Below are 21,012 nucleotides of genomic sequence, written 5' to 3' on the forward strand. Positions count from 1 at the left end.
GAGGATCTTGGCACCCCCCGCCCAAAGGAAGCTGCTAAGCCCAGCTAAATACCTCAGCAATTTATCAGCTGCCCACTTTCAATGTCTGAACCAAATGTCTTTTTGATGAGGCCAAAAATCCACTCTAGGAAGCCACAGAGGGGAATTTCCGAAGTCATTTCTAACTTCCTGTGAAAATATTCTGTAGCTGAGATTTTCTGTAGCAAGAGATTTTCCAGATAACAATGAATACACAATAAAGCGGGTGCCTCTGCCTTGGATACCTGGCTCACAAATAACCCATTTGGCTTCCCAATCACCCTGATACCTAAAACTAGCAGAATTTATGCTTGTGGCTGGAATGGTTCTGTTCAGCCAGAAAGCAAAAGTTTATGGCCGAACCCTTTGCCCTGAAATGAAATCTAGTCTCTTTGGCTCAACTTTATTAGGCCGTATTGTACAGAGATAGGAGACATAAGTATCCAGAATCTGCTGTCACTAAAACAGGACTGAGTTGGCAAGCGTTTTCGTCCTCACACTCAACACTGTGTCCTAAAATGGGGATGTTGAATAGAAAATAGGGATACAAATCAGGGCCATTTTTTGAAACTTTATTTTTAATTGAATTAAATATAGCCATCTCATTGTTCTGTCTTTACAAAGCCTGCACTGAAATGGAGACTAAACTATCACTGGGGTCACTGAATCAATGGAGAAAGACTAAGTAGATGAATCTGGACCCTGAAATATTGTTTAGACTAATTACCACAACAACCCAAACACTTAGATACTCAGTGCTTAATTATGTTTAAGCTTTCTCTGTAACTGGCTCCAGTATTAAGTGATACTCATGGAAAGCACTTTTTTTCATCTTTAAATCCTTTGGACTGTGATTGATTCTCCTTAATCTCTGGTCCTCAAAGGAGAATACTTGTTTTCTGTTCTTCACTGTCTTTGGGAATAGCTGTTTGCTACTCAAAGTGTGGTTCATGTTTGCGCAGCATCTTTGTTGTTTGGGATCCTGTTGGAAATGCAGAATCTTAGCCCCCATCCAGGACTAGGATATCAAAACCACATTTCACTACGACCCTTGCATGATTTATATGCACCTCAGAGTTTGGGAAGCACTGGACTCAGAGCCTCAGAAGACTTTTCTTAAGTAAACCTCCAAAGTGCCCACTGGTGAGAAATTATCCTGAGTGACAGAAGGAATGAATGCAGTGAGATTCTCACCAAACTATCTAAAATACTGAAGATCCTACAAAGGCAGAGGCAATGTTCTGGTTCCTGTGATGAATTGAATGCTTTTCTTTTCTAACTCCCTTCCTATTCATTAATAAATAAATAAATAAATAGCCAGCCAGCCAGCCAGCCAACCCACAGTTGTTTTTGCCTCAATTTTAGAATTTGTGAGTAATGGAATTGCCAGATATAGCCTTTGCTGGGCTCAGTCTGTGTCCTGTTGAATTGTTGTTTGACTCTACACTGGAAGCCAAGAAAATGAAGGCAAGGAGAAGACAGAAGGCTAAGTCCCATGGGGAAGACAGTGGAGTCATGAGACAAGGGTGAAAAGGAGGGTGCCTTCCTCAGGGATGGCAGTGGGATTCGTAGCTTGTAGGAGGAAGGACTTCAGTTGGATTGGCAGTACACCAGCTTGTGAGAATTCCTTCTTTCAAATTCAAGCCTCCAAGTTATTGGATTTAGAATTCAGAAAACCATAAGGCACTGGTTAAGTAGCCCAAGATGTTCTGTGATGACAAAATTTTCCAGAAAAATATTGCTCCTAGTAAGAAATTTTCTGGGAAGTTGAAAAATGACCCAATTCTACCTGCTCCCTATTAGAACCTAAGAATACAGGATTTTTCAGCATTTGGAGGCAGGAGTTGGTTCATTTCTTGGTGCAGCATTAAATGCTGTGAAATTATCAGTGCTTACTTGTGATTAGATGCCCAGGAAAATGGCTTGTTTCTCTGTGTCTCTTTCTCTAGTTTTCTCTTGCTTAGTTCAGTGCAACAAATATTAATTAAACACCTCTTATATAGGCACCTTAGAAGGTACTTTGTTGCTTTTTCTGGAAGATACAAAGTTGAGTGCATAAGGGAAGGGCTCATGTTCCAAATTCCACTTGGCTGTAGCTCTGGTGGAATGTCAGAGGACTCCAATACTCTGATGGTAACTAATGATAGTTAACACGTGCCCAGTGCTTACTGTGGGCCAGGTAGTGTTCTAATCATTCTATATTGATCACCTCAGTTCGCCCTCCCAACCCCCCTAGAGGTGGGCTCAGTTAGTATTCCCAATAAGGCAAGGAAGAGCACATCAAGCTGGGGAAATGAGGAAAAAACCTCACCAGTGAGGGGGCATCTGATGTGAACTCTATCGAAAGAATTAGATTTGACAACTGAAAAATAGAGAGTTATTATAGAGATACGTATTTCTGACAGAAGGATCAAGGGAAACAAAGTGATGGGAAATCATAGGGAAAGTTCTTAGATTAGCATTGCCTAGCTCTGTGAGCTGCTCCTTGAAATAAAGGATTGTGTGACTAAATATCATGTCCCCACCCCACCCCCCCAGAGATTTACAACTCCTATTAACATGTTAAGATTCTAGCCATTGCACTAAAAAAATGCCTGGTTTGGCTTTGTTAAACCCAGTCCTTCTCAAATTTATTTCATCTATTCAAATATTATTGAGCTACTGCTGCATACCATGCACTGTTCCAGGCACTGAAGATTCAGATAGAATTTTCTGCCCTCAAAATAACCTACATTTTCATGGGGGACCCTCTCTCCACTCCGTGTGTTTGAGATATAACACCTATTAGTAAGTTCTGATGAGCTTACCTGGGAAATCTTAGTTGAGAATACTTCTACTTTGCTGAGGCTCGGGGGAAATTGTGGGAAGTTAGGTTTTTAAGATAGAGAGAGGCCAGCACATCTGTTAGTGCAGTCTGTGGATGGGTGCTGTGAACTCTTGGCTGGCTACTCTTCCACAAGGAAGAAAGTACAGAAAATGAGAGTGAGTTCTTGAGAACTTTTAGAGCAATTTGATAGATTAATTTTATATTGGTGGAATCTAATGAGAAAAATTTTGGACTTGTACTTTGCATGCCTTGTCTTTTCTTTTTCTTTTTTTAGAATTTGTTTTTGTTAGGTTCTGTAGAAGTTTGAGTCTGCAAAACAGTGGATATTAGAAATAAAAACAAAACCCCGGTCCCCTACCTCAAATGGATTGAGAAGCTCCATCCTGGATAATCCTGCATGCTGGGGGCTGAATCATCCTCCAGAATTGCTCAGCAGGCGTCTGCTTGAGAACATTTACTTCCTGCTTGCTCTACCCAGATTAGAATTCTTGTAGTGATATTTTAAGAACCTTATTATTTGAAGCACAAATGAGGTTCTTAACCATTAGCAAGATAGCAAAACCAAAGTCCTATTTGGACAGAGAGTGAACAGGCCAACCTTTAACAGGGTCTGATATCTCTTAAGCATAAATACGTTTTCTACACTAGAGAGAAAAATAGGGAGAGAGTAGAAAAGCCTTCTACATATTGAAAGAAAATACCAATTTCCAGCCACATAAGCAATACTTTCTTAAATCATTTCTAAATAATTATGCTTTTAAAAAGTTCTCATGTTACTCTTTACACTAACCCTTTAGCTTTGGTCCCTCTGGCACTCTTAGTGTCTTCAGAATAATCTGGGCTGGGGGTAACACAGTGGGGGAAATGCCATATATTCTTACACTTTTGCATGTGGCGTGGTCTGTTAATCTCTCTCAGGATACCTCATGTGGGCTAATTTTTTTTCTCATAATGCCTGATGGAAGGAATCTTTTTTGATAGTCTGCAGCCCACTAGTCTGGGACTAAGAGATTTGGCTCACGTCCACCCAAATTAATCTTTGGAGTTGTTTATTTATTCATTCAGTGCTGAAGCAACCAGTTATCTGGCATTCCATCAAATCCCAAATAATTTGTTTTAATTGACATTGTCCTGAAGCCTTTGGACGAGTCTGAAATCCTTTCGTCCTGTTCTCACATTCTGGAGAATGCAATCTGAAATAGGCCATAATTGGGGAATGCCAGATCGTTATGGAGTCCTTGAAATCCAATGCTCCTCTCAGAAGGGCAGCTGACCTGACTCCACGTCCAAGAAGTACAGCATTGAAGTGCAATTTGGCACAGAGAAGAAATACATTCTGAAAAGGTGGAAATCACCATTCGTTTCTCATCTCCTCTGCTTCTCTCCTTTGGTTTCAACTTTATCACCAGTTTGCTCCACCCCCAGAAAGCTGTGTTCAGTGCCTTAGATCCCATATTATTATTTGAGGCATTCTCTGTTCTGGTGCCTATGAGGACCTAAGCTAGCAAGACGTGAGCGTTTTGTTTTTTAATTCTATGAGTTGATTTTAGGATTTGCCATTATACTGAAGAATGTTGAGAAAGGGAGGGTGAAAGAGATAGCCATGTGCCCACTGATAAAAACTGGGACAAGTGTGTTAAGATTGGAACATAGAGGAAATGAGGACAGAGAGAATCCAGAAAGCCCAATGATAAAGCCTCCTTAACACTCAATTGTCCTTAACATTGTTCTTTCCCGCAAGAAATGATTAGATGCAACATTAAATCAGATTTTTCTCAGTGACAGAGCATGCTCTTGAGGAATGGGGATAAATGACCCCACACATTTTAATGACCACCATACACTCATCAGCCTAGAAACCATAAATGCTGATCCCATGTTTATTATTGTAGTCAAGGGCTTGACACTTCCTGTGGGCGTTTTCTTTTTCTTTTTTTTTTTTGTAGGAATAAATATATTTTTATGGGATCTAAGGCACATCAGTTTATGTCACTGCACTCTGTTTTAGACTGTCACATCATAAAGGACAATGACAATGTATTATGTAGTTTATATATACAAATGTTCATTCAGATGTGGCTGGTTCTTATTAAAGCAGTTTTATGATTTAAAATTGTGCATCCTTTAGAGGAAAAATACTAACTCAGAATTTGGGTAGATTAAAAAAATAGTAATGCAATAAATACCTGCTAATACACTAGGGCTCCTACTACCAACGCTGGGCCGTGTTAGTGTGCATGTTATGACTCACCTCTTCTTCTTTTTTTTAAGATTTATTTATTTATTTGAGAGAGAAAGAGAGCCCATGCATGCATGCAAGAGCGGGATAGGGGGTTGGGTGGGGGAGGAGGAGAGCCAGGGGAGAGGGAGAGAGAGAATCTCAAGCAGACTTCCCACTGAGCGCAGAGCACATCGTGGGGCTTGATTTCAAGAATCATGAGATCCCAATCTGAGCCAAAATGAAGAGTCTGATGCTCATCCGACTGCACCACCCAGGTGGCCCAACGACTTAACCTCTTCTTATTGCAGCTATTAACATAATGGTCACTGGTTGTTATAATTTCCTTTTAGTTCATTATTTTTGATGTGCATAATATAAATACATGTAGATTAAAACAGTGTACTTGTTTTCAATTAAATAAGGATTGGCATATGATAATCTCTGGAATTATTTACGTGACTCCCGAGGTGGGGATAGATGTTAGCAAAATTATTGGACTGGAATCACCACAGTTAATGCAGGCTCTTTTCTTTGCTGGGAACAGAAAGCACCATGGCTGTAGCGTACCCCAGCTAGGATGGTTGATTTTTCACATTCACTGGGCTGTTAGCATTAGAGAAACACAGTTTCACTCTAATCAGAGAAAGCGTAAAAAGTAAAAGGTGTCATTCCCGACCCACCATTAGTAACACATGCAAAATCTAGGATCAAGAAGGTGTTATTTCCTTTGGAGCCAAGGCTCATGTTTCCAGTTGGAAGGTACCCTTTGATGGTCGAGCCGACTGCCCATGAATTGGTGTACAACCATTCACTTGGGGGGCTGGACTAGACTGGTTGAAAAATTAGATAATGGAAAGAGCATAAATAAGCCAACGAGAAGTGTAGACGAACCAGTCCAGTGGCTCAATTTCCTTACTCACTGAAGATTCTGTGAGTATTTGATGAATAAGGAGCCACAGCATATCACCTGCTCATCTTTGCTCTTCTAAAACAGCTGGAGTTTGATGTGACAGCCAGAGGAGAGATTGCTGCCTCGGGAAATGCTTTGCCTTTGACTGATTGCTGAATGGCTGGCAAATAAATCCTGGCACCTTTCCTTAAGTCATTTTGGTCCCATTCCTTCATTTTTCTGCTGGGAAGTGTGTACATTACATTACAGTTAAAAATACCCGCACAACACAAATGTGGAGAATAGCATCTACTGTTTTTGGGAAAGAAGTTGTAGGCTGGGATGGTTCCATTTTGTAGGGTAAAAAGGACGCCGCCATGCTCTGTTAGGAGGCCCGCACTCTTAGTGCAACTCAAAATTAGTGTTACTCCTCATCGACCTCCCACAAGGTCATGGGCTCAGGGCTCAAGATTTTTAGTCCTTGGTGAGCTTCAATTCTAGTCTTTCCCCCTTTGGTACTTATGTGCAGCAAATCCTCCCTGCCCCCCAAAATCCTAGCACCACTCCTGCCTTATATATTTACCCTGTCATCTCTAGCAAGAGGTGACAAGGTGGGTGGTTAAGAGCCTGAATTTAACCTGTCCGTGCCTCAGTTTTATCCTCTGTAAAAGGGAAATCATAAAGACAATAACTTGCCCCACCCTTTCTAGATTTCTTTGTTCACTGCCATCGTCTCTTGTGTGAAGCACAAATGTTTTCAACTCAACATACTTTACACTTACTTTTCTGTTCTTAAGAATGCATTTCAGGAGTGCCTGGGTGGTTCAGTTGATTAAGTGTCTGACTCTTAATTTCAGCTCAGGTCTTGATCTCCTGGTCCTGAGTTCAAGCCCCGTGTTGGGCTCCACATTGGGCATGGAACCTACTTAAAAAAAAAAAAAAAAAAAGACATTTCATCACTGCTGACAAAGGAAAAAGGGATATACACTTTCATTTTTGCTTTTTCAAAGTTAAGTTAAAGAGGCCATGTTTGAGACTTAGAAGGGTAAACCCTTGGTAAGAAGTGATAGATAGTTTGAGCCTTGCCTTGGGATAAAGATGAAGCTCTGCTGTCTGAGCCTGTGGTGTACGCTGTGTCTGTCATAGGCTGGGGCTCATTCCCTGCTTCTCCTGATGTCACTGGCCTGTTCTTGTAATCGATCTGTCCCAAATTGTCATTCTTGCCCTTATAGGTTAAAAGGTCTTAGTATTAATTGTAATTACTGACTCTTCTGCTCTTACAATTATAGATATAGGTTTAATTTTTTTTAATGGTGGTAAAATGCATATAACATAAAATTTAGGATTTTAACCATTTTTAAGTTTGTGTGTATATGTATGTGTAACACCTTTATCAGAAATATCTTTTATTTGAAAATAAATGTTGAGGGATGCCTAGGTGCTCTGTCAGTTAAGCATCTGCCTTTGGCTCAGGTCATGATCCCGGGGTCCTGGGATTGAGCCCCGCATCAGGCTCTTTGCTCAGTGGGAAGCCTGCTTCTCCCTCTGCCTGCCGCTCCGCTTGCTTGTGCTCTCTCTCCCTCTGAAAAATAAATAAAATCTTTTTTTGGATTTTTTAAAAGATTTTATTTATTTATTTGACAGAGAGAGAGAGAAAGAGAGGGAGCGCGCACAAGTGTAGGGAGAAGCAGACTCCCCACTGAGCAAGAAGCCAGGTGTGGGACTTGATCCCAGGACACTGGGATCATGACTTGAGCTGAAAGCAGATGCTTAACCGACTGAGCCACCCAGGCTCCCCAATAAATAAAATCTTAAAAAAAAGTTAAACTCTTAGGATTCAGGGAAATTAAAAAGTTTATGCTTAAACACATTGCAGTTAATTTTTAAAATCATACAGTTTAGCAGTAGAAATGGTTGAGTGCCTTTTTTTTAAAGACCCCACTCTGGGGAAGACCAATTTGTAGATAAACAACCCATACCCAGCAGCATTGCATAGCTAATGTCTAATGTGTGGGAGTAGGTTAGAAGCAGCTCAAACTAATGAGGTTAACCCACATACTCTAATCATCCAGACTTGCACAAAGCAGACAAATAGCACAGAAGCAGGTAGAATTCAATTTATTTCTAAATGATTCCTGCCTTCTTTGTATTCCAGAGTGTCACCAAGTAGATGGTCGGTGTTCATTTCCCACTGTTTCCAAGTCTCTTTCAACTTCCAGCATTGCATTTCCCCTAGTTAACTGACTATTGGGCCATAGGCAAGATGAGTTGTAATTCAACATAAGCACAAGACATTGTAAAAAGTCACTTCCTGTTGGCTGGGAAGCTGCCTCTCATCTCCCCCCACCACCTTATGTAGCCTCCAGTAGAGGTTAATCAATCTGCTCAGATCCCTGAGTTCCCAGAGGGGCTCAGCATTCTTGTTGTTACTCACTTTATAATTTTTAAAGATCAGTTCCAATGTAAAATCCTTCCAGAAGTGCTTAGCATGAAGAGGGTTGTTGGGAAAACCAGTTGAGCTTGATTAATTAGAAAGAAACCCACACATTTTAATGAAATCTGGAGTAAGACCTCTCTGAAACTACATTTTACTTTTTGTGTTACTCAGGGTGTGATTGGAAAAATCATTTTTCCCCCGAAGTAGAAATATATGTATTGTTTTATGCACACACACACACACACACACACTCATTATAAAAGCCTTCAGATAACAGAAATCTATAGAGAAAAGTGTCATTCTGCCACTCAGATAACAATGGTTAGTGTTTTGGTATAAAGTTTTCTAGTTTTTTATGGCTTTACAAGCATTCAGATAATTATAGGGTATTTTTTTAGTAGGGTCAGACTATAAACACTATTTAGTAATGTGCCTTTTTATATACTTTCTATATGAACAGATACACATTTTCACCATAATTTTTATTATTTTATTTTTTTTAAAGATTTTATTTATTTATTTGACAGAGAGAGAGAGAGTGAGAAAGCACAAGTAGGGGGAGCAGCAGAGGGAGAGGCAGAAGCAGGCTCCCCGCTGAGCAAGGAGCCCGAAGTGGGGCTCGATCCCAGGACCCTGGGATCATGACCTGAGCCGAAGGCAGATGCTTAACCGAATGAGCCACCCAGGTGCCCCTCACCATAATTTTTAATTGTTTCTTTGTGTTCCATTGAAAAATGTACCTTCTGTGGTTATTTCCAATTTTTCATTAAAAGGATGTTCTTCTGCATATGTCCTTGTATATGCATCTGTTTCTTTGCTATGAATACTTGAAATGGAATTGTTGTGTAAAGGAATATGTACTTTAAAAATTTTTGTTAACAATTGCAAAATTGCTCTCTAGAAAAGTTGTATCGATTTACCTGCCCGCCGGTATCATGGGTGAGTGCCCACGCCTCCACACCCTTGGAAATCATACAGGTTAGAAAAGAGTGTTGTTTTAGAGGAGATGTCCTTCCATTCTATGAGCTTAGGGTCGTGGCCAGCTTCCTGTAGATGATGTGGTTGTGTTCCTGGTTGCTGAAGATGGTCACCATCACATAACTAGGGCATTCATTTCATTGGCCAGATGGTATACTCTGGTTTCCCTTTTATGGTGTACTGTCATACCTTAAACCTGTGTTCTTCTCTCTTAGATTGAGGAGGACACGTGGCAGAAATACTACTTGGAAGGAGTCTCAAATGAAATGTACACAGAATATCTCTCCAGTGCCTTCGTGGGTCTGTCCTTCCCTACTGTTTGTGAGTAAGTGACCATTCACCATGTGCTCTTTGGCCCTCAGGGATGTTTAATGTGGCCCTTGCAGGGAAGACACCTCACCTCTGCCCAGCACGGTCTGGGTACTCAACAATTACTGAGGGTATCCTGTGCGCTCCGTCCTGTGTGGTGAGCGGGAAGGTGGGTCATTATGTGGTCCCTGCCTTGGGGATTTCTGCTGGCCCTACTTTTCCCTGCAGCTCTGAGAACCTTATGCTTAGATCCATCATTTGCACTAAATTATGAACTACAGTCCTGCATGTCGTGAATTAGGCTCCTGCCCCATAGACACAATTAGGAAGGGTGGTAGGAACCCATATCTCTGATTTTACCAGGATGAAAACAAATCTTGCTAGCTCCTTGATGAAAGGAATTTTAATATTTTTCAGTCAAGTCAGATCATAGAGACATCAGAGAAGCCATTATTCAAAGTGCATTCATGATTTGCTTAGGAAATGTGGAACCAAATGTATAGAAGGAAGCCTTGAGCCAGCCCTTGGTAACTTAGCCCCAACATATATGGACAACTGGCATGTTATGACAATGAGAAGACTTAGCTTCTCCTTCTGTTGGCTCAGCAGGAGGAATTTGAGCAAGAGGCAGCCCCAGCCTGCCATGGCCCCTCTAAGTAGAGTAGGTGACCATCTAAGGGATATGACCTCAAGAGTTCCAAGGGTTCCAGACCCTGAGAAACTTCCATCATGATGATGCCTCAGATTTCCCACTTAGAATCTCAGATGTTGGGTGTAAGTCAAACAGGGGTTTTGTCCCCTATGAAAACACAGACTCCCTGGGAATGCTGAAACATCAAGCCTGATCCACTGATGCTTTAGCAAAAGACTTGATAACCTCAGCCTCACTGATAAAGACTGAGAAGAAATAGGGGAATCTGGGAACGCATTGGGCTGAGGAAGAAAAGCTGTTCCCTTGAGCTGTCTGGGTGCCTACAAACAAAACCTGCCTTCTGGAAAGTGAGGTCTGAAGACAATAGTCCTGGGGGCCCTTGGGCTCCTCTGTCTTAGAGCTTTCCGTTCTGCGCACAGCGGAGAGGCGACGGAGTGCCTGGGAGCTTAGTGTTTACCTGGAGACTCCTGTCAGTGAACACAGCAGGTGTACTCTGTCTGTCTCTGGGCCCAGACCCTAAGCAATCCAAAATGGTCTGGCTGTTTACTGAAATTTCTCACCCTGTCTCTAAGCGAAAGTTTAAACGCTAAATGGACTGGAAAAGTGAATAGGTAATTGATTTGGAAGGAGTTATTTTCTGAAAATGGATGCCCTATTGTAACTCCCATGTGCTCTTTTCTTTGAGAGCTATTTCTCTTTCTGCCACAGAAAGAAGTTAACCCTTCAGAGGCATTGGGTCCTGGAACATTGAAGCTGTCCCAGGGGATTTTCTCTACCTTGGAGTTTGACCTGCCTGAGATAGAAAGCCCAGGAGGACTTTTAATAGAAGCTGGTTCTATTAAAGAACAAAACAAAACAGTTGAGTCCTCCTATATGATGTAGGGGTGGTCTGAGCACACTGCAAAGCCACCAATGCCCAGAGGGTCCTATGGTGCTGGGGGCATTAACAGGGGAGAGTGTGAAGATGCGCTCCTTCGCTGTTGATTTTCCCTGGCTTGACCAGTGTTTTTATCTACCATTGAGCGCTTCCTCGGAAGCCTGCATTCCCACTGCTTCTCTTATTCTGCTCCTGGGAACCAAGTCAGTTCATTTTAAGAGTGTTAACCTGGAAGGTTAGAACCACTCCCCCTAGAAGCTGTAACTGGGATACCCGCAAGGTACATTTGATTCACAGATTTGGCCCATGCGGTATTTAATGTCTTAAAAGTAAGTTGCCAATATCTCAAAATAGTGGTATTTCACATAAAAACTAGATGTCTGGCATCTCTTGAATATCTGATGAGCCGACACAGGACTTGGATTTTCACCGGATGCTAACTGGCTCCATTTTGTTAGAAGGAAGGGTTTAATGTGGGTTCTCCCCGCTCTGATGTCTTAAACCAGGCCAGATTTGCACTGATATCCCAGGCCGGCCCCACAGACACGTGAATTTGCCAGTTCTGACTCACTGGGTGGTGTGAAACTTCACTGCCCTTCGGAGCCAGCTCAAGAACTGGACACTCCTTGCTGCTGTAAATATTTCCCTTGATTGATTTTCATGTTTAGAACATGTTGCAAGGAAGAGAGACTCTTTCAGACACAACTTGTTGTCTGAGAATTTAATATTTGTTCAGCACGGCTTCTGGAATACAAAAAAACCAAACTTCTGATGTGAATGAGAATGTGTTCAACTTAGTACTATTATTCGTTCAGCACAATGATACAGCAGAGGTAGGAATAATCAATAAAGAAAGGACATTTAATGAGATTTAGGAACATCCCAAAACATTGAAGCTCTCCTCAAGCATTTGATTATCTGGAGGCTTAATTATCTGTGTTTTCTACTTTAAATTAAAGAAAAGCCATAACTCAAAGTTACCAGCAGTTTAATGATAACACTCTTCAATTCAGGTTAATTAAAGCACAGCCGTAATTAGAGTGTAGTGTTGTATATCACCGGGCTGACGCATAAGTATTTTCATTACAGTAAGAATTGGCTATTCAATTTCAAGATGACAAAAAGGACGCCAAAATATATTTTAAGCTGGTTCATGTAGAAGAAAAAAGAATTGGGGAATATTCTGGGTACAATAAAGCACAGATAAAATATACAGATTTTCAGAGCAGTTTCTGTAATTATGCACCACATTAAAACAATATGCAGCCAATAACATCTTAAAGCATGAAAAGAAATGAATTTGCTCTTCCCCTGGGCTGGCAGAGTGCCCCCTTGCAGGGTGGGATCACTGCACAAGAGAGCCTAGAGTTTTCTCAGAAGCTGGGAGAGCCCCCCCTTTTTTTAAAGATTTCATTTATCTATTTATTTTAGAGAGAGAGAAAGCCAGCAGGGTGAGGAGGGGCAGAGGGAGAGGGAGAGAGAGAGTCTTAAGCAGCTCCATGCCCAGCGAGGAGCTTGATCTCACCACACTGAGATCATGACCTGAGCTGAAACCAAGAGTCCGATGCTTAACCAACTGAGCCACCCAGGGGCCCAAGGAGAGCCATTTTATGAAAAGATAAGGGAGCAGGATCCATGGATGAAATTTGAAGTCATTTCCCCTGAGAACAGAATGGGGAAGAAGGAGAAGCAGGAGGGACAGAAGGACCCCACAAGGCAAGCTTTTTACAGATTTCAAGTGGAAGGATGCTCTCTCCTGTCCAGGTGGGACCCACACCAGCTCTATCCTTGGACTTATCTGCACTAGCCTTTTGGCTTCACTGTGTGTATCAGCAGAAGATGCAGCTTTGTTCCAAAACCAGTAACTCATATAGACAAAATGCAGTATTATTTCTAAATAGTTCATTTACATTTCCTCATTTTATCTTCACTATGATCTTGTGGTTTATATTAATAGCACTGTCCCTGGCTTATCCTGACAGGGACACTGAGACTCAGAGGATATTGGTGCCCCTCCAAAGCCACCTAGCACCCAAGTAACAGAGCCAGGGTTATGATGCTGGGCCTGTGTAATTGAGAGCACCTTGGGGTAGTTGCTAGATGAAAGCTGGCTAATTAAGAATCTCCTGGGGAGGGGCGCCTGGGTGGCTCAGCTGGTTAAGTGACTGCCTTCACCTCAGGTCATGATCCTGGGGTCCTGGGATCAAGCCCCGCATTGGGCTCTCTGCTCAGTGGGAGTCTGCTTCTCCCTCTCCCTTTGCCTCTCTGCCCTGCTCATGCTCTCCTGCTCTCTCTCTGTCAAATAAATAAATAAAATCTTCAAAAAAAAAAAAAAAGAATCTCCTGGGGAGTTTACTAAATAGAGAGATTCCTAGACTCCAGCTGTATATTTCAATATCTGGGGAAGCTGCACCCCAATTTGTACTTTTTATAAACAAGACAGGTGATTCTGATACAAAATCTGATGACTGGGACCCCCCCCCCCCACCTCCCGCCACTGCCACCGCTTACCTCATCCCTCCACACCACAGGCTGGAGTAAACTCCCCTCATCCCTCACTGTGGGCTCAGTCACTGGAATGTTTCTCTCTGATTTTAGCCAAATTATAGAATTAGATGTGGGCCACATGTCACAAGCTTGCCATCATTCCTGCTTCACGTGGGGTATTCTACAATGTCTGGGGAGATAGGATGAGTATACACATCACCACACCAGGCAGACCACTGACTGCTCTGCCCCCTTCCCATGCCTAATCCAAGTCAGTACAGGAAGAAGGCATTGGGGTACTGAGCCCTGTAATGCTGATGCTGGAGCAAGCAGATCAGCGCTAAGTGCCGAGAAGCCCAGGGGAAGACCAGTACAAGTCAGAACGCAGACACCGCTTGACCTTGTTGGCAACCAAGGTGGGTATGTCCTGGACCTTCCCCAGGATGCCCTTAGGTGTTCCTTTTAAGAGCCAGCAACTTCTGAGCATCTCCCCTTCATTTGGCATAGCTGGCTTGCCCCTGGGTTTGTGTGACAGTATGATCAAGGCAGAGGAGCTTTGGGATCTGAAAGAGAAGGTTTCTCAACACCAGAAAACCACCTGCTCACTTTCCCTCTCACTCTCCACCTTCCCCAGGGAAGCAAGTGACTGTGGAGGGTGCAAGGGGCCAACGCCAAGCCTGCAGGAAGCGAGGAGCTGGGGTATGAGGCCATGTTTGCCACTAAAGGGTCTTGTTTTTGCACGGTTCCCATAGTAGGATGCGGCGTAATGTCACTGGGTGTGACCTGTGGAATTGCAAAGACCCAGACTCAAATCCCCATTTCAGCCACTTGGTGGATGTGTCATTTGGGACAAGATATTTGATTTCTGCATACCTCCTTCCTTTGGTAGTGACCAGCTGCCTGACTTTGCACTTGATAAATAGAAATATTACTTATCTCTCAATACTAGCTAATATCCTTTTCCCTTCTCCCACTTCTCCTCTTCCCACTATCATTCCTGTCCTATGGAATACAATGTAAGCAACAAGAAAGAGAGGGACACATTGTGGCATTTCCAGGTTCTATTTATTCTTACCCTTTAGAAAAGTCCTGCCGTCAGTCAGTCAGTCAGTCACCAGCCAATCAACTAGATATGTAACGAACTTAGGATATTTGTGCCATTGTACTGGGCACGGCGCCATCTCTAGAGAAATCTGCAATTAGATCTAATAAAGTATATGCACATTAAAAGATTAATAGCAATACTTATAATGACAAATAAAGAACTCTGTTTCCCTACAGTGGCTACCTTCAGACAGTTTGCAGTCTGGCTAAGGAAAATAATGCCCATCCTCAGGGAGAATTAAGCATGCATAAGTGCTTGATGGATAAGTGTTTGAGGGGTGCACATACTAGAGGACAGAGGCAGAGACTTACAGGGGGACAGAGAGCTCCCGGTAGACTGGGGGTGACCAGGAGAGGCTTCCTGGAAGAGATGACACTTGAGCTGTGCCTTGTAAGGAGATTGGATTCAGAGAGGGGATAAAAAAGGAAGAAGATACTCTCATTGGTAGGCAATCAGGAGACTGGGAGTCACAGGATACTCTCTCCACACCCAGGTCTCTGAGATTTTCCAAGGAGAGAAAGCTGATTTCTCCTTTAGTGGGAGGAGATAAATCAGATTTCTTTTGACTTGTGACGTTTTCCGGGGGAAACAGCGATAGTGTTTTTATCATAAGAACTAGTAAACGTGAGGTTGCACACCCCTGCCTCCAGATAAGAAAGTGAGCACAGAGGGGAGAGGAGAGAGGTAGGGAAGGAGGAGCTGGAGGAAACCACAGGTTCTGAGGTTGGGTTGCTGCAAGAATACCATGTACCATGTATTTGGCATCACTTGCAAAATACAAAAGCTTAATTGTATCAGGTTTTACAGCTCAGAGGGGATTAGGACAAAACATGTATTTAAAATACAGCTTGTCTCTCTCTCTCCCCCTGCAGCTGATGAAGCAGTTAAAATTCAGATTCCATGTAGAGTATTTAATGCCTGGGGAACTTGGGGAACTCTGGTCAGATCTTCGCTTTCAGGAGCTCTGCCCTCAGCCAGGTGGTGCGGGCATGGATGCTTCTGGGCTGGTTTGAGACAGTCTGGAGGGTTGGAGGGGGATTCTCTGTACCCTCATCCACCTGCATTCAGGGCCCCTAAACAAGAAGAAAATCATGCTCTCATGCTGTGTTGTTTTGCATGGACAGATCTTTCCAGTGAAGCCACTTGAGGAAAATCTAAGACTGCCTAGAGAAAGCCGGGTCTCCTGTACAATGCAAACTACAGCTAGTTTAACTTGAGTTCTACGAAATCATTAGATTTTTAGGGAAGGACTTCTGAATCTGAGCCATGGAGATGAGAGAAGCTGGCAAACCTGATTGTTGCATGATGGATTTATCTAGCCAGGCTGCAGAAATGAGCATTTTATGAGTATCTGTGGAGGGGCTCAAGTCTCATCTTTAAAAAGTATTTTTTTCTCAAAAAACTGGCCCTATTCTTCCAATTACTTGAGGGGAGTTATTGTAATTAAGACAACGTATATGAACACAGATGGGAATACAACATTTATGATTACTTCTACTACAGGGACCCAGAGATGACCAGTAATCTTCCTACATCTTAGTGAATGAACAAATGACCCTAAAGTCTGTTTAAACTTTTAACCAAAGGCTGTAGAGGCAAGCACATCTAGAATTCTCTGCAGGAGGATCAAGGAGGCAGTTCAGTTGGAAAGGGGATGCTAGGAGCTTCACTTGATGTTAGGTACGCATAACAAACACACGGTTTACATTTTGTTTCTGACTACTAATAATAGCAAAGCTTCCTAAAATGCATTTATTCATATTTTAGGCAAATGCTAATTGTCCGTATCAAAGAATGTAATTATTTCCAAATTCAAATGTCTTAGGTGTGCTAGTGGAGATATTGTGAGTGTGTGTGTGTGTTTGGGGGGGGGTTGCTGAAGCCTTCCCCCCACTCCATCTCTATCAAAGCTACTGGGAAATGAAATCTGAACAACATCTCCATGAGCATTTTAAATCACTTCCTTTTTTCTTGCTCCTGAGTCTTATAAATCCTGCTGTTTCAAATTTCCTTTAACTAGATGTTTCCATTTCAAGAGCCTATCATTTTAAATCAAACTCCTAAATGTGAATCTTTTTCATTCTAGCCCCTAGATCCTAAAGATTTGGTTTCCCAATGCACGGTATTTACATTCGCATCTATTTCTGATTACGTGCATCAGCCTGACATCTCCAGGGTCCCTCTAGATAACTGAAGAGGGGCCCGCACTTTGGGGAGGGGAGCTGAGTTTGGAGGGCACCATGTGGGTACCTCTTCTCTCCTCACCCCCTCACTCCTGGGTGACCTATCTTCAACAGTCCCAAACCACATCTTCGCATACCCTCCTTGAGCACATTCGATGGTGCAGGCTCTACGAAGGGTTTCTCTGCTTAATTCACATCAGCAAGCAATCTTACTAGTCAAGGGGGCTGATTTAATGGCAAGAACAATTTATGTCCCTCTGGGTAGGTAGAAACAATTGGACTCAATTCTTAAGAGCCTTTGTTCAGGAACATCTGGGTTGAAACTACTGTAGTTAACAGATGATGCTAGCAGTAAAAAAAAAAAAAAAAAGGCATTATATAATGTCATTGTCAAATTTGGTAGACCTCTACTTAATAATTATCAAGAAAGCAATCTAACTTGTTATTACAACAGTTTTATTGCAGATTGCTGGTTTAAAACCTTTTTGTGACAAGTGGCATTTTTTTCTGGAAAAAAGTCATTTCTGTTCCCCTATAATTATTTTCACAACCAGCAACGACTTCCTGCTTTGGACATATTGGGACATTTTATTTTAGAAACCAAGAATTAAATTGCTGCTGTTTATCACGTTGCAAAGGCTTTCTTGGTTCTTTCTTACACCCTCCCTCACCCTAAGCTCCTTTCTTATCCCGCCCTAGTCCTATATATGTGGAGACACTGAGTAAAGCCCTAAGAAGGACTCTAAGAGCTGTATGAGCAAAGCTCATTTTGCTTTACCAAAAACAATGGTGTTGATGATACAAATAAATATTTCATCTCAGGACATCAATTCTGAGTAGTTTGAAGACAGGTTCTGGGGAGTGAACCCCTTATAACAGGAGCTGTGGAGAGTCCCAAAGAAAGACAAACTGCTGTCTGGATCTTAGAATTGTATTTGCATTTTGGCATATTGATTCGAGGCAAACATTAGATTCCCAAAGTGTATCACCGCTATTATTTCTTTCGACATCCTTCTTTTCCAATTTCTCTGCTTCTCATGAACAAGTTAAGAGGCATCTTGTTTCATGATTTGATGCTCAACTCCCAAGCCTTCTCTGCTTAGACTTTCCTAGTTGACTACTTTATCTCTTAATGTGTGCTTCCAGCAAGTCATGAGATTCTGCCCTCCATTCATTCATACGTTTATTTAATCAGCATGTATTGAATGCTTACCCTTTGCACTTTGCAGAATGCCAGGGAGACAAAGCATGCGTCTTGCCACGAAGAAGCTCAACTAGAGGGCAGAGAGACGAGTAAACAAGTGATTATCACACCACACACCAGCGCCGCTATTCACTGGGCTTGGTCTGTTCTTATCTCCTGCTACCTCTGCTGCAGCCTTAAGCCAAGCTCCCTGGACATTGGCTAACTCTCTGTGGCAGGGTCTGACAGAAAACTGGGATTTTATTTTTAATTTTTAAAAATTTATTTATGTTTTTAAAAATTTTATTTATTTATTTGACAGAGAGACAGCGAGAGAGGGAACACAAACAGGGGGAGCAGGAGAGGGAGAAGCAGGCTTCCCGCGGAGCAGGGAGCCCGATGCGGGGCTCGATCCCAGGACCCCGGGATGATGACCTGAGCCGAAGGCAGCCACTTAACAACTGCGCCCCGAAAACTGTGATTTTTAGAAGGAGGGGACATAGTGCAAGATCTGTGTTTGGGGACCTGCAGAAGGTACTTGTTATGGCAGAGGTTAAAAACTTAGATGCCTTTTTGGGTCGAGCCACAAAGAGAGAAGGCTGAAGAGATAGGCTACCTGGGGAGTGCTGGGGACTGTAGCATATTGGAGAGCACGTGTCCCATCCAGAAGGGTCAGTGCTTCAAAGCTCCAGTCCCTTTAAGCCAAACAGAATATGGCTCCAGTGTGGCCATTTATGATTTATCAAGGAAGGCTGAGAGGCTAGTTTTTATATGAAATCACCTGTTAGTATCAAATTCTGGGTTTTTAAAAATGCTGTACTGACCAAGGCTCCATGCTGGGCTTCTGGACACACCCTCTCATTTCCTTTGTTCTAAGAAGTATTTGTGCAACACACCACACTGAGATTTGATTTTTGCTTTTGGCCTTTCTTCCCAAAGGCCATTTGATCTGGAGCAAGTTGCCCCTCTTTGGACCTGAGTTTGTCATCTCTATGAGAAGTACAGCCCCAGCAAGTCTTGAAGGGCCTGCATCTGATAATCCATGGTTGTGACGCTGTTTGCATATAATTGCTTTGTGGACATCACTCTGTCCTTCTCCTCGCCACTTTGGCCAGTGAGTAAAGGCTAGCTTTGGGTCAAAGAGTGTCTTAAAAAGAGGCTTTTATGAAGCAGTATAGAATCATCTTAGATATGGATTTGGAAGTTATGAAAGAGGACTCAGATCTCCTGGTCCACCATGCTAGCTAAGGAATGTGCACGAGGCTGCATAGATTTTATTGACTTTCCTGCATTAGAAAGCTGCTATCTTTTTGTATCAAGTTGGTAAATGGCATCGTAGTACCTAGGAAGACATAATTCACCATTACTATGGACTACTTCTTTGCTTCTACCAACAGGATCAGGTCATTAAAAGCAATTAAGATCCATGATCCCATGAACCACAGAGTCCCAAATCAGAGTGGCCAATCACTCATGGGATATCAGCATATTGGCCTCTTCATGATCTGTGCTAAATTAAGATCGGCCTTCTCCTTGAGATTTTGGCATTTAGTTGCTATTTACATTAGAAAGTGGTTACCTAATCTGGTAATTTAGTTCAACAAATATTGCATAAGCCATCTGATATTTTAAACAATTTAAGCTCCAGGAGTAACAGCCCCATAAAGGGTGCGTGTTAACAGTACTTTATGGAACATAAATTAAGAAGAGCATTTTTCCAGCTGTAGTTGGATACCTGGGTTGGTGTTTCAGCAAACTGCATAATCAGCACAAAGCCCAGGTCATTAGAATCGGCTGGCAGGAATCGGCAAACCTGCAAATCACCAGGAGAGCCCAAATACACCTAGATGAAGTGGTCCTTTGAAATCTCACTGTCTGTTGAAAGCAATACAGGAGACCATGACCTCACATGCAGGCGTGAGCAATTGGTCTTATTTCCACTGGAGAGTATGAGGCCTTCACCAACCCCATCGCTTTTCTATTTGCAACCAGCTAAAGGCCTCCCATTTCACTTAGAATAAATCGCAGACTGGCAGACTTGTTGCTGTAGCCAGCAGTCTTCACAAACTTGCTCCTGCCTAGCTCCCTGCCCTAATCACTGTCACTTGTAACTTTGCTCACTCGGCTGCAGTCTAGTTGCCCTTGTTGCTGATCTTCAGACACCCCGAGTTCCTCCCTGCCTCGGGACCCCTGCATTTGTTGCTTCCACTCCCTGGAAAGATTTATCGCCAGATTCTTTCATTGCCTGCCTCTTCTCCTCACCTCCTGTGCTCTAGCTTTACTTTCTCAGAATGGTCCTGCTGGACCATTGCAGATAACACCCCTTCCCAGTTACTCTGTTTTGTCTGGTTGGTTTTTTGTTTGTTTGTTTGTTTTTTATTGGAATATAGTTGACACACAATGCTACATTAGTTTTAGGTGCACAACATAATGATTGGACGATTCTGTATGTTATACCATGTTCACCACAGGTGGAGCTTCCATCTGTCATCACACATTGCTGTGACAATACCATTGAGTATACTCCCTATGCTGTGTTCATCCCCAGCCTCATTCAGTCCATAGCTAGAAGCCTGGACCTCCCACTGCCCTTCACCAATGTTGCGCATCACCCTACCCTCTCCCCTTTGGCAAACATCAGTGTGTTTTCCATATTTATGGGTCTTCCCAGTTACTCTGTGTCCTCTTAGGTTGTTTTGTTTTCTGCATAGTGCTTTTCCTCATCTGGAAATTTATTATTTATTCACTTCTATATTTGCTTATTATCTATCTCTCCCAGTACAAAATAGGCTTCCCTGGAGTTAAAGATGTATGTCCTGCCAGATACTAGCTGGAGACCTTGGGCA

General features: G+C 42.6%; 1 protein-coding gene across 17 annotated transcripts in view; it reads left to right on the forward strand.

The window, feature by feature from the left end:
• The window catches only part of KCNMA1 (potassium calcium-activated channel subfamily M alpha 1), a 712,149-nt gene that overhangs the window by 538,039 nt on the left and 153,098 nt on the right, over positions 1–21,012 (forward strand). For all 17 annotated transcript variants that reach the window (XM_081824040.1, XM_081824024.1, XM_081824023.1 and 14 more), the window contains exon 15: positions 9,586–9,695. In XM_081824040.1, the coding sequence (XP_081680166.1) occupies positions 9,586–9,695 (110 nt within the window). The remainder of the gene's footprint in view (positions 1–9,585; positions 9,696–21,012) is intronic.

Source organism: Leptonychotes weddellii, chromosome 6 (assembly GCF_054177405.1).
Source record: "Leptonychotes weddellii isolate Sample4059 chromosome 6, ASM5417740v2, whole genome shotgun sequence".
NCBI classification, from domain to species: domain Eukaryota; kingdom Metazoa; phylum Chordata; class Mammalia; order Carnivora; family Phocidae; genus Leptonychotes; species Leptonychotes weddellii.